The 14,776-nt window shown below is 39.9% G+C and overlaps 1 protein-coding gene across 1 annotated transcript in view; it reads right to left on the bottom strand.

The window, feature by feature from the left end:
- LOC146796678 (uncharacterized) overlaps positions 1-13,618 on the bottom strand; it is a 56,288-nt gene extending 42,670 nt beyond the window's left edge. The window contains exons 1-5 of the mRNA XM_085631366.1: positions 13,516-13,618; positions 11,497-11,615; positions 9,727-9,885; positions 3,253-3,461; positions 1,801-1,907 (exon numbers count right to left, since the gene is read on the bottom strand). Coding sequence (XP_085487492.1) covers positions 1,801-1,907; positions 3,253-3,461; positions 9,727-9,885; positions 11,497-11,615; positions 13,516-13,618 — 697 coding nt within the window. The remainder of the gene's footprint in view (positions 1-1,800; positions 1,908-3,252; positions 3,462-9,726; positions 9,886-11,496; positions 11,616-13,515) is intronic.
- Between the last annotated feature and the right edge of the window lie 1,158 nt (positions 13,619-14,776).

Below are 14,776 nucleotides of genomic sequence, written 5' to 3'. Positions count from 1 at the left end.
AGTTCCTGACACCCAACTGTTACCCCATAGGTCCTGGACCATTGGTGTGCCTCACCGGGCTAAAAATTGAAGATTTATGGGCTCTTCGCGACCTTTTACAGCCCTGTTGCACAGAGAAATATGCCAGTCCCACCTGAAAATCAGATTGAGCTGCCACTAGCCCATCTCTCAGCATAGAAGCATCGACGGTCTGTTGGGGAACGCCAACGTGAAGCTCTAGCCCACCCATCTGCAACCCCTGGCTTGCTCTTCACACTACACTGCCTGCCGCCTGTGACGCTGTCCTTGCTCCTCACAACCTGTCCACTCAAACAGGACTCTTGGTTAAACTTCTGCTGGACTAATCTGGGACTGTATCCGACCCACACTTCATCGTCGTCGGATTAAACTTTTGACAGTGACATGATTCAGTGAGACCAGAGAGCCAAGGTTGGTGTTTTATGCTTGTATATTGCAGTTTATTATTTAAAAATTCTGCTTGATGTTTCTAACTTGGTGAGGGAAAAGTTTTGTGTGGTATTTTCACAGTTTTACTGTTTTATGTGTTGCACAAATATCTTATACATTTTCTATAAGTTAAGCTTGACTTCTCTGTGCCAAGCTACCAAGCGGTTGAGCACAGGTTTATTTGGGGTTTGTTTGTGCCTTACCCAGACTAGGATTGTGGTTGCTGCTTGATCAGGGCTCACACCCAGTCAACCAGTAACACAGTTTCTAACAATGTCAAATTTCTATCAAAGATTCAGCAACTATGAGCAGTTATAGCTCTTGTTAAATTTTACTTGGGAGATTCAGGAACTTTAAGGCCATGTTTACATTTGCCCATCCATTGGATACTATAAGTAACACAACCAATAAAATCAGCATCATGGAATTCTTAATTTATCGGGTGCACTAATTATTATATATGCACCAGAATCGACGTGTCCTGGTATTTGCTGTGTGTTTTCTTCTGGCAGAGTTTGACCTGTTAAAATTTATCAGGGGTATTTTGGCTTCAGGGAGGCCAGTAAATAATGAGAAAGATGGAGTCCACACAACTCATAGTTCTAACCCATGATTTGTGCAGAGGTTGGAGTTTTCAGGGCATCTAGTAATTGAGAGGTAATGTTTAGAGACTTGCACAGATGTCACCATGGAGATTTGGAAATGTATTGAAGAAATTCCTAAACTATGTGCATGTCATTTTCATACATGTAAATATTATCAAATAACAAATGAACCAGTAAATCCTGGAGATGTACTCAGAGGTACTCACCTCTTAGGATATTTCTTGTTATTTTAGCATGCATCCATACTATATATGTGTACCAGCCTGTCACAAACACTTATGTCTCAAATACATATTGGTCTCCAAAAGTAGGAAAACGTGCATGAAAGAGTGCAAATACTAAGATCATGTAGAGTCTGCATTATTCTAATTCAAGACTCTATGACCCAGTGGTATGTGATTCAGCTGGTGTGAATCCAATTGCAAGGTTACTAATATGACAATATTCAACTGGATTTACGCTTTAGACTTGGTGAATGGTTGGTGTTTCAAGGTAACATATTCAAAGCAGACAAAGTTCTATGGGGATACATTTAAGTTATGACTTGTTGAACTAGTTTAAATAGCTATTTAGCCTATGTGAGTCTATACAGACTTTAAAAGCTTCCTTCAAACTAGGCATTCCTCAATCTGTTTCAATCTGTGACTGCCAAAATAGGTTTTAAAATAAAGGTACAAGTTCACAAGTGACATAAATCAGACATACTAGTAGGAAAGACAGGGTCTACTAAGATGCAGATCTACCTTACCTTTGGAAAGAGCATTGCCTAAAAGGAAAATTCTTAGGTAGTCTTCATAGATGACCATTCTTGTGACGTTTGGTATTGATAAGTACGCCATGTCAAATCCTTTCACTCTGAAATGCCAGGAAAGAGAAAATGTGAAAAGTTTGTAAGCAAATTGTTGGCAATACTTGCCTAGCAATAGACATTCTATATCCCTATGTTAGTTTAGATTTGTAGTATGTTTCATTAACACAACTTAGAATACATTTTAATCATGGACTGGTTAGACCATTGAGCTTCTTTAACCATTATGGGGCAAATTTAGTGCTGGTGATGGTTCATGGACTGAAAGCAACGGAGACTGAAGTGTGAGATTAAGCACAGTGTCCCACACCGTTCACCGGGACAGATAATGGTAGCTCATACTTCATGGCAAATCTTTCTTTGGCCTGCTGAGAGATTCAACATTGGCACCAAGTTTTTTGTTGTTAAATGATCTTTATTGAATTTTGAGCTGAGGTAAACAGTAACAATACTGTATGTCAAGGGCAAATCACAGACAGTTTGAATATCTCATCAATAGGATCATATAAACATGTTTAACTCCCCCCCCCCCCCGGCTCTAGTACAATTTATCCCAGTTGACATAACACATGTCAGAGTTCAAAGTCGGTATATGCAGTAATACTGTATGGCTACTTAGTACCGTTCGTCACCATTTGGTCAATCAGTGGGGACTTCTGTGGAAGGTTTCTTCAAGTCAGTGAGAATGGTCCACCAGACTCTAAGTCCATCTTCCAGTTTGTCATTGTTGCAGCTATGTTTCATCTGGACCTCTTCTGCTGTGGCCCATTCAGAGATATCCTTGAGCCAGCCTACATATCTAGGGGGTTCAACACTATTTTGCTAGGGTTAGACCCAACAGATCAAATTATCTGCTAAGTTTCCAACCGTCGGGGGAGGAGATCAGACCCAACATCTCTTGTATTTCCAGCCATATCTGCCACCCCAATGCCCTATTTAGATTGTACAGGATCAGCTGCCAATAGGTCATGAGAGCTATGCAGTCCCAGGTCATGTTATAACATCCACCGTCAGGCTTCAGCACCGGGGACATGTATCGGAGCATGCAGGATAGATGGTATGTAAGGTTTTTGGGGGAAGATAAGTTTGGTAATCAAAGTTATATTGTATGAGTTTAAGCCTAGCATTGGAGCTGGCAGTGCGGACCCCCTAGTGGGTACACATCCAGTCCTTCCCCATTTCTCATTCTGCTAGTAACTCTTCCCATTTAACATTGGCACTAAATAGTGTCATTACTCTAATCACACTGGATCACACTAATAGTAATATGCAGTGCAACATGTGTTCATCATCAGAGTTCCAACATTAGCTAGACCACCTCTCAACTTAGTGCATACCTATAAAAACAAACATAACCTATCCACCTATATGTAAACACTGTGTAATACTTACATTGCTTGATAGGAAGAACAGGTGATGTTAGTTGGGAGGAGTTGAAGATAAGATTCCTTGAAGTTCCCTAAAAGCTGCAGTATTTCCTCCTGGAATAATGTAGTCCAATTTTCCGGGGTGAAAAAAGAGAAGGTGGTGCTGATCTCCATGAAAACCACTGACAACAGTGTCTCTTTCACTGTAGTAATCTGTGATTCTGTCAGATTGGCCTTAAGGGGAACACAAAAAAACCTGTTACAAAGATTTGCACAGCTATGACAAATCAGAAGCTGCAGTGCATCCTTTCCCAAATATAAATTTATGTTCTGTTGTTTCAGCACAGCTGACAACAGTGCTAGCCCACTGGATGATTGTGGTGTAAGTGAAGTACACCTATAGTACATTTAAATAACTCACTCTATACCTAATAGTCTCTAGGATAAGGAAATCCTTAAGACTAAGGGCCCGGTTTATATTTTGGCAGTTGGACCGTCCTCCGCCAGGGCGACAGAGTAAATTATCCATTGACCTGATGGAGGTCCCGACGATCAAAAAATTTGTCGTACCACTGGACATTTCAGACATTGACAGGATCTGCAGTCAAGATAGTTCCTGCAAATGTATTTTAACTTTGCTATACGGCTCCGTCGAACATTACAGAGCTGTACGCCAAAGTTACAATTTTGTTCTATTTTCAAAACCAAACCCCAAAGCAGGATTTTGTTTCGAAAATAGAAAAAATTATTCCCCCCTCCCCAAGGGAATTATCTCCCTTGGCAAGGGGGACATTTTGAAGTTTTCACTGCCCCTTACAGCCAGGGGTTTTCCTGGTGGTGACAGGCAGTGAAAACTGACCTGTATGTCCAACCATCTAAATTAGGTGGGCAGACATGCAGGTCAACCTCCAATAGCTCTTACTCTGTCAAGCCATCGGAAGAGTGTATCCACAGCAAAATACGGAGTAGCCTCCACTGTTGTAACACCAAAGGTGTGCCTGCATTTAAGTCAGGTGGGTGGAACATTATGTTGGCAGATAGAGTACTCCTTCGTCGTTGGGACTGATATTCTAAAATTGTAAAATTGATACTTGTATAGCGCACTACTCACCCGCAAGGGTCTCAAGGCGCTTGTACGAATACCGCTGTGGAACCCATCCTGGCTTTCCCTGTGAGGCGTCCACTCCTGGGCACCCCCAAGGTGGAGGCCAGGCATCCTTAGCGTTGTGGGGGCCGTTGTGGAGATTAAGCAAGCTATTGCCCAGAGTGGGACTCCATGATTGGAATGGCACCGAGGCGAGAATTATCAGGTCCGTGGAATTTTTGAGCCCAAGACCCGCCGAGGCAGGGAATTGAACCCTGGTCCCGGGCTAGACCTCTGCATCAGGGTCTGCCGCTCTAATCATTGAGCCACACTTCTCCACCTACATATAAATTAGTCCCTTAATCATCATGGCGCATGTATGATGACTTCAATCTTTGTCTCATATACATTGAAATCAAGGTGACCCCCGTGCAGACTCTAATGCTGAATGCAGCTGTTATGCTTAGCGGCCATAGTTACGTTAACAGAAGTTATTACCCCTGCATTTTGCTTCATCGCACTAAACATGAGAAGTAGCCTGTGATAACAAGATTACCGAGAATCTAATCTGCATGTTACTGCTGTTCTTTCTCGCCATCATTTATCTGGTGGTAATCAGTGGGTGATTACTATGATGCGCTGTACTGATACCATTGCAATTTAAATATGAATAGAGATTAATGTATTTCAAGGCAATTAGTGCACACTCATATTTTTTTTAATTCAGTTTAGCTGTGATCAACAAATACACTATCTTTTTCTTTGTCAGTGGGTTTACGTGTGTGTGAAAGGAGTGTTTGCACTGCAAGTGTTTTATTTAGTCCCCAAAATGTTCATTTTAGAATTTTAATCAATAGAGTTAAATTAAAATGAATTAAAAAAAACAAAAGATATAATTATTTTACTCCATAAAATACATTTTGAACCCAGTAAATAAACAAAAATTAAGGCCACTCATCTGCACAGTGAACATCCTAATGAAAACTCAGTAAATTAATTGAATTCTAAAGGGAAATACAATCTACAAGTAGATAACATGATCAGGTCAATAAAGTGAAACATCAGAAAATTAACAGGTCCAAATCCTCATTGGTATCTTTTAAAAGGCTCTAAGAAGTGTGCATGAGGGATGACCATTCCAATAAGTTTCTAAATACATGTTATTTTAGACAGTTTTAATCATGAGATCCTACAGAATACCTTTCATATGTTACATCTGCTATTTTCACCAGATCCTTTCATATGCTAGGCATGCTCTTTTATCAAATTTTGTGTTGCAACTGGCTGAGTGTTTATTTTCTATGTGTTCGAATTATGCTCATTGTGCATCTCATTAGACAAACTGAAATTTCCTTTTAAAGAATTTGTAGGTATTCCATTAGGCCATGATTGCATGTAACACTACGCAATTTTTTTTATATAGCTCTTACTCACCGATTACTTGGCATTTAAGTGTCTCATGCAGCAGAGCCTAGCTCTGCGGGCTTTGGTTTACCTCTGTAATGTGTTACATTGAAGAGGGTCCACCAACTAGCAGTAGCAGAGTAGATGAGAGTTCTGTGTCATGTAAAATGTTGTCGGTGTTTTCCCTACGGTTGTGCTCCATGGAGGGGGTGCAAACTCCTGGTCAAACTCCTGTAGATTAAATTTCAGTTCGAGAGCACAGGGACAGTTGCAGTTGGCATTCATATCTTGTGCCTCTATTAGCTGTGCCTAAATTATCAAACGTTTTAGGGTATTTAAGTACCCCATAATTTACTGGATGACTTTTGACCCTCCCTGGCATCTTAGTGAATTTGTGTTGTTAGTGAAGTTGTGATATATAATTGTGGATGGGATGCGCTGTTGCAGATGTCAACAATCATTCTGGTGGCATATTTTGTTCCTTCAATTCATGCTAATCTGTCTTCTTTGACCTATTTGGAAGACAGGTTTTGAATGTAAAATATGTAAAGCTAGCTTGAACAAACAACATTTTTCGATGTCTGTATTAAACTGTGAAAATAAAGAAGATAAATCTGAAGGAGAGTCACAAATAACGAAGTTGGTGAACCAGAGACACTAATCTTGTTCACTTGCTTGTACAAATTACCAGAAATTAACATTTGTGGAAATGGATTGCTGACAGAATCTATCTGATTATTTAAACTCATGTTAAATTTATATTTTCAAAAATTATGACATCTCAGGATGCTACATATAAGTTCCTAAATTATTAAGTTTGCATTGTTTTTGGTAGCTAAAGCCAAATTGGAAAAACAGTTATACTTTCCAAAGAAAATCTTGGATTTAAGTCTGGTAAATTTGGATCTGCATTAACTAACTTTATCCAACCTTCTGGACAAGACGAAGGATATTAAGGAAACATGGTAAGACTTGCAAGAGTAGTTTACTACCACCATACAAACAAGACTCCACCTGGGGGGAACTCCTTTGTTCTGAAAGCTGGTCTGGCTTGGAACATGCTGCCTTTTGCCCTCCGGGGCACCCAGGATCCTCTGCTATATAAGAAAAAACTAAAAACTCTGCTTTTTTAGCCTCTGATTTGTTTGCATTTTTCTTCCTGGAGCAAGCGCCGGGACACTCTTGAGTAGCCCTGCGCTGCATAAATTAAATATAACATAACATAACACCTGTCGAATTTAGAGATGTAAGCCGGCCCAGCAGAAGCTCACCTTCTTCAGAAGTTCGGAAGAGGTACTGTCTTCTGGTGCTTGAGCAGAAATTCTTCTTGCAAATTGGGAAAAAACTGCGCTCCGGTGAGCTGGCAAGTTGGGGGGCATGTTTAGGTCTGCACTAGTAGTTAGTGAAGGGAAATCAGCCTACCACAGCACAATAGACACATTATTATTATTAATTTTTATTATTTGTGTTTTATAGAGCGCATGGCTGCCCAAGGGCTTCCTAGTGCTAGGAGACACACAGCTAGTTAACTGGACATTAAAGGTATTGTTTAAACAGCCATGTTTTAATTGTTTTGCGGAACTGCAATTCATTGTCCAGGTACCTACATTCCTGTGGAAGAGAATTCCAGAGTTTGGGAGCCAGGTGGGAAAAAGATCTTCCTCCCTACCTCTACCTCCTGGCCTTAGTAGGTTTTAGGAGTCCCTCAGAGCCTGATCTCAAATGTCTGTTTGGGATGCAGGGGGATACCAGCCACCTGATTTTCCTGGGACCCCTATTATGTAAAGCTCATTGAGTCGTGACTAGAATCTTAAATTTGATTCTAGCCTCTACTGGGAGCCAATGTAACCCTTTTAGATGTTTCTTTACCGATTCCCGAGCTGCGATATTGCACAACAACCTTGCTGCAGTGTTTTGGATCACCGGCAATCTATGGGTTACATATTTTGGTGCCCCTAGAAACAATGAGTTCCCATAGTCCAACAGCGAGGTCACCAAGGAATGAACTACTGTCTTTCTAAGGTGGATTGGAATCCTATCTATGATTTTTCTAAGACTTTTCAGCAGTCCAAAACAGGTGGCTGCAACTTTCTTAGCCTGTGTGAGCATAGAGAGATGCTTATCTAGCTAAAAACCCAGATTCTTGATTATTTCTTTCGGTATGGGTGAGCTGCCCATGCTTTCTTGCCAGCTTATGGAGGGCCCAGGACAGATCTTGTTCCTGAGGATCATTAGCTCAGTTTTATCCCCATTTAATTTTAAGCAGATTTTTGTCATACACTCCTTGATTTTTTCCATACATGGTGAGGGTCTCTCAAAGTTTCCGTTGTTTTTGGGGTCCAAAGAGCTCATCAGTTGAGTATCGTCCGCATAGGACGTCATTGAGATATCAAAGTCTTGGACAATCTGCGCAAGTGGTTTCATATATACATTGAATAGTGTGGGGCTTAGTGAGGACCCCTGTAGCACCCCACACCTTAGTGAGATCGTTTTCAAGAGGGTAGTATCCTCCAATACTAGGAATGTTCTTTCCTCCAAGAACAACGTTCACCATTTCAGCATGGTACCTTGTATCCCGTTGACTGAGAGTCTCCTTCATAATATATGATGATCTACCGTATCGAAGGTAGCACTCAGGTCCAAGAGGAACAGGGCAGCTAAATTTCCCTGGTCTAATGATGATCTAAGCTGCTCCACCACCACCAACAGAGCAGACTCAGTGCTGCGCTGTGCTGTGCCTGGAAACCCATCTGTGTGGGGTGGAGGCATTTATTAGTTTCTAGAAAGTCTGACAGTGATCTGTTGAGATGCTTTTCCAGGAATTTGCCAACAAAAGGCAGCAGGGAAATAGGGCGATAATTACCTAATTGCAATGGGTCTTAATTAGCTTTCTTTAGCAATGGTTTCACAATGGCCTGTTTTAATGATGCTGGGACAATGCCCATCTTCAGCGACTGGTTCATGATCTTAGTTAGGGAAGGAAAGATGACAGGTATAACTATTTTGAGGATATGTGGTGGGGCTGGAGCTAAAGGGGAGCCAGACTTTACCTTGTCCATCAAAGCTTCTACCGCTTCTGCTTCCATTGTTGGGAGGTTGGTAATGATGTTTAAAGGGGTAACTTTTTCCTGAGCCTTTTCCCTCTATGAGGTTAATTCCCCATTTACTTTAAGGGAGCTGTATATATCTGTTACATTTTCGAGAGGAAGTGTGTGGCTAAGTCATTGTATTGGGAACTAACTCCTAGTTCCCCCTTAGTGGAGATCTGTCTTTGAGTATACAAGATTGTTTTGGGAACTCACAATGCACCTTGAAAAGAAGTGTTACAGCTTGTGATTCTGGAATATCAAGAACATTGTGTTATTTAACATAACGATCTGTAATTCTGGACTTTGCTCTCTTAGTGGAAACAACCAGTGTTTTCTTGTGTGAAATATAAAAACAATTCTTTGTGAATGTGAGAATTGTTGATTATCCTTTTTCCTTCCAGGTCTCGTTCCCAGCAGTATCCACCCCAACTTCCTTTCCCCTTGTTTGTCCACATCGATACCCTGGTAAAATATAAAACTCAGAATCGGTGCTGCCAGAAGTAGGGCATCTTAGGAGCATTGCTTTAGAGGAACTAGGCCTGACAGCCTCTGTCATCAGCTGTCAATGATATGTCTTCTTTTGGGTGTGTGTGTGTGTGGGAAGTATCACATCTGTGTAACACAAATAAAGAAAGGGAAAGCTACAAAGTTCCTGGTCTGCATGCACATCAGGCGACAGAAAGAAGTGGTATGTAGTAGTACCAGTGATGACATACTTCATCTTCTTTTCATTGCAAGGCCAACGTCATTTTTGAAACTGTAAGTTGTAATTTTAACTTAGGGCACACAAGCACCTTTGCTGCAGCCCTGTGTGCTCTCTGTGTGATATCCCGTGTAACTGCACTACCACCACCCATGTCATTACTCATGTGTTTTTCTCCATAAAATGCCAATAAAATATGTTGAAAAAAAAAACAAATACCTTTGAGGTCTCAGATATGAATGTCTGTACAAATAGCGGAACATCCTGGGCCTGCACGAGGCTGAGCATGGTCTCCAACAGACTGATATTCAGGGAGATCGCTGGATCACTCACAAGTTTTGCCACATCTTCGGTAGTTGAGATCTCCAAAATCACATCCTGGATTATAGAAGGTAAAGGAAGAATTTGGCCTTAAAGCATTTATTTTTTATTTAAAAATATTAACATAGTCTAACAAAGAAAAGGGTAAAAGATATGAAAATTTAAGAAACTGGACTTAAACCCTCATTATGAGGGAGAGGTAAAGCCTTATTCGGGTTCACAATTATGGGTTGTGTGCAAATTGTGCACGCACCAAGTAGCTCTTCTCCTGTGCAAATGTTGTTAAAATAAGTTAACACCTGCATGTTATCCCCCATTCTGACATGTGAAACATGGAAAAGGATGGTAGTTTGGCTCCAATAAAATGCATAATTCAGAAGAACTGGTAATTCTCTGAGCGAAATTACCAGCAGCAAATGTATCACTCTTGTTTTAATACACTTAGTATGTGCAGTTCTATACATAAATATATTATGTTGTTTGTGATCAAGCTATGCCGGATGGTGGGTGTTCGACCCTGGCACAGGCCTAACTCATACTTCCCCTTACCTGCTTGTGCCTAGGGGACCTGGCATTACTTATTCACAAGATACAGTTGCCATTGTTGGGTAACTGACTCCCAAGCTATCTGTGCGAGAGAGGTCCCATTTTTGCTATTAACTGTGCATGCGAAAGAAGAGACAGACTAGGAAATGTATTCAAGTGCATTTGAATATTTGTGGATATTTGAAAATGTTATGAGGAACTCAGCAAAAAAAATAAAAAGAACCAATCATGGTAAAGCCAATTGCAGCTAGTGGTATCTTTGGCTCTCATTGACCATAATTGCACAGCAAACTTTAAGAGAATTGTTTGTTAGGTGTTTGTATAACACAACAATTGATAAAGCTGGAAAACATGTTTAAGAGTTATTTAAGACATGCTGGCCATTCTAGCCAAACAATGAGAACATTTTAATTCAAGAAATCTTTAGTGGCTACATTTGAAAGATCCCTCTTAGAAGTTCAGATGAATGTTGGGTATAAACAGGGCAAATGTGTTAGTGCCTGTAGTCAAATAGTTATTATTGCTTAGACTGGTGGAAGTTTAGTATTCTGACTTTGAAGCGGTCATGCAAGAAGAACTACTTCATTAAGCCAAATCAGGAAGCTCTCTCCACTGATGTGAATGCTGAAGTTCCATACTGGCGTATCGAAGTCTCATTCAAGACACTTTGCAATAATGAAAAAGTTCCACGTCAGACAAGGCTCTTGTATCTGATGAGTTTTCTGCTAATTGATTAACTGAGATTCTTGATTAATACGTGATTGTAACGCTTTTTGCAGAAACTCTCAAGCAATTTGGATTCTTTGGGAAGGTTAGAAATATGTTTCCAGATTGTCATTTGGACGATTAAGGCATCTACCACAGGTGCCACAGTTCTCCCAATTCTCATATTTTCCATTAGCTCTATGTGAAATCACAGCACTAGCATCTTTTATTTCCCACACATCTATATAGGTCTTCTATGTGCCTGTGATTGTGCTGTATGTGTTTTACTAGCAGTCTTCCATGTGTCCCTGTTCAGTCTGGAAACAGTCATAAGATGCACAGTGGACATACAGGTTGCATTGTCTAACTAGTACCATGCTTTTCTGGCCAAATTCTATGATTCACGATGCCACTTACCAAAGAAAGGCTGGGGTAAAGTGTCAGGAGTTCTATGATGGTGAGGCTGTTGTAAAACTTGCCTAAATTTTTATCCAGCCAGTCCTCTGTGCCATTTGTGTTCTGCGTGCATGCCGTGCCTAGAGGGTAACAAAATAACACAAAAAAGACAGTATTTGCTCAGAAGCTCCGTTACTTTAAACAACCCTTTGTCCATAACAAGACAGTCTTGTAGGAATATTTACACTGTGATAAAGTGTAGCATCCCAGAAAACACACACAAGTGCCCAAGCGAATGATCACTGTCTACAGTGTTCAACGTAGAGAGTCGAATCCTTGCAAGATGTTCAGGTTCACCGCAAATCAGTTCCATTCGAATTCACTGTACATTAATGTATCTCATGCCGAGATTGACCACTCTAGCAATAAAAGTACCCCCTTGAACCTATATTAGACATGCCAAAAGTAGGAGATCAAATAAAGGTCCACAAAAAATAACAATAGCACAATTTGACAAATAAGTATAAAAACAAAATGCTTGTTTCATCTAAAATTGGAAAGGGTAACAAAGAAGAGAGTGAGAAGTAAAAGCTCTCTATAATTTCCAAAATAGAGAAGCGTTGATGCTACCAAGTTCCTTATTAATTCTTTTGAGATGCCCCTCACACTGGGTGTGCCACATACATCGCTCTGTCGAAACATACCAGTGCCTGCATATTCACTGGGCACTGCTAAAGATATCACAGTGCAGAAACCAGAGTGCACAATTGATTTTGTCTACATGATGGGTTAACGCAGAACCACAAATTGCAGCACACTGAAATTTTTATCCAAGAGCACGGGGATTCCACTTTTCTTGGAACTTGATGCATGGTAGAGTAAGTGTGCTGAGAGTACTGAGTGCTTGTTCCTCGAATGCGTTGTGTACCACAGTACTAAATGATGTCTTTCTCACTCTTTATATTTCACACAAAAACTACAAAGGTGTATAACACAGACTAAAACTTTAAGTTACGCATTGTGATATTATCACATGCCTTAGTGCACACGTGTTTCTGGTCAAGAGGAAAGCCATACTGACCCATTGGGGCAGCTGCGACATTATGGCTGAAACATGTCGGCCCATACCAAGGATGCGAGAGTTCATTGGTTTCTCGCTACACACATACCACTGCTTTTCATCCTTGTCCAAGGTTGTCATTATTAAACCACACCACACCGGTGGGTAACCCAAAAGACGATTTTAATCCACCTCTTTTTCTCATCTGAGATAATCAACGCCCCCCAAACAACAAAAAACCCACTCCGCTGTAATCAGGCATCGAAGCACACTCTTGATGTGCTAGGTGGCTCAGTGGGACCCCAATGATGAAGCATGCCGCCGACTAGGTTGGTGGGTGCGGTGCCTTTTTAAAAAAAATAAAGGCATTTTTTCATATAAAATTGGCTTATAAATGCCAAGAAAGTTTGCGTCTGATCACTTTTGCAAAGAAATAACTCATAAAAAAATATATTAGTTCCCTAGCTTCGAGCATAACTCACAAAAAATCCTTGTGTAATCTCCATTTGTATTTCAAGTTTTGGTACGTTTAATACACAGGTTTAAACGATTCTGCATTAATGTTACAAAGCACTCAAATGAGTGATGGGTTGAGCTAATTGCTTTTTTAGTAAGCAAAATAATGTAGTAAATGAGGCTGACTGCTATGTCTCATGCCTCCCAAACTTTGTGAGAGTAAATGGAGAAAATTCACTTGGTAGATGAAAGCTTGACCAAATAAAGCCGTAGATCACAAAGAGTGTGTGATTCTTTCTTTTAATATTAGTAAGTGAATAAATTCTGCCACACTAGCTCTTCTACTCCACAAATCGGATGAATACATGCATACAGTTCCATCTTATAGAGCATTACAATACTTAATTTAACCTTTCCTCATCTCAAAGAGTTAGTATTAGATTAAGGGGGTCAGGTGACTGAAGCAACCATAAAAGCTTCCTTCCTCTCTCTATCACCACAGTCCTCTTTTCAAAAAGTCTTACCTTGTGAACTCTGCTGCCCATACAGATATTTGAGGCTGTAAGTGTAATCAGCTATCGCTCCATTTTTCTTAAGAACCTCATAGATTTCATTAAGATCCTTCATTCTATGGAACACAATTGAAAAAAGTGCAATTCAGTGTTAACATTTATTTCTGATCAACACATCGCTTATGTTCTGTCGCTCTTCAGTTTTTAAACATTCAATTCTATTGAAGGAAGAATAGTTCTTTCATTTTATTTTCTTCTGACAGGGTGATATTTCTGCATTAGACCTTTCGTGCCTCTCCCTCTGACAGTCAATTTTTATTAGGTGCAAAATACTTATTTTGACAATACAGATAGTACTTTTTCCTATATGTAAACTATTTACTGTCTAATCTTTTGCCTAATTTCTACTGCACATTTATTTGCTAAAACTCTTGTTTTGACAATATTAGAAAATAGTATTTCCTCATTAGACAATCTTTGTTTACCTCCAATGTCTTATAAATAGCACATATATTTAGGGGTTTAACACTCATCAGGTGGTTTCGATTCTGGCACATTTTGGTGCCCCCACTCTGGACTTTTCATCCTTTGTTTTTTATATTGGTTTTATTAATCATTGTTATTAATTTTACTTTTCTAATTTTTAACAAATTGAACTGTTCCCCTAGTTACAAACAGCCTTTGTTTTTTTTAATGTTTGTACATGAATGTTTAGTGATATACAAGCATTAAAACACGATTGTGATTTACTGCGGCAGCTGAACAACTTCTTCCTTTAAGTTAATGTATTTTAGTAAGCACCCAAAAGTAATAGAATACTGAGCCATGGCACACATCTACTATGTACCAGTCACAGAGCTCCCCTTTTTACTTGTTGGTTTTATTCTTCCGGCAATATGATCACCAACATTTAATACGGTACACAAGATGAGGAACCACAAATAATTTGGATTTATAAACCCATTGATATTAATCTTTGAGGGACGTCTCTTCCCACAGCACTCATTAAGTACCTGACCCTTTAGGAAATAGTTCCCACCAGGTGGAGAGAATCGTGTAAAAGTGGAACCACTCGAAATCGAAACCCCTTTAACCCTAAGACTGCTAAAGTGTTTGCACATGCCCGTGCAACTGATAAGTTTGCTATCTGGGAGGCAGTTACTGTGAATGCTAGGGAAAAAAAGACCAGTTTCAGAAAATATGGAAAAATGTATGATGTCTAGAAATGACTTGGCAATATTGCTGAGTCTATATTAAATGTACGGATGTTTCC

This window comes from Triturus cristatus, chromosome 10, assembly GCF_964204655.1.
Source record: "Triturus cristatus chromosome 10, aTriCri1.1, whole genome shotgun sequence".
NCBI classification, from domain to species: Eukaryota; Metazoa; Chordata; class Amphibia; order Caudata; family Salamandridae; genus Triturus; species Triturus cristatus.
Note: the sequence above shows the minus strand (reverse complement) of the source record. Positions and strands in the feature narration are given on the sequence as shown.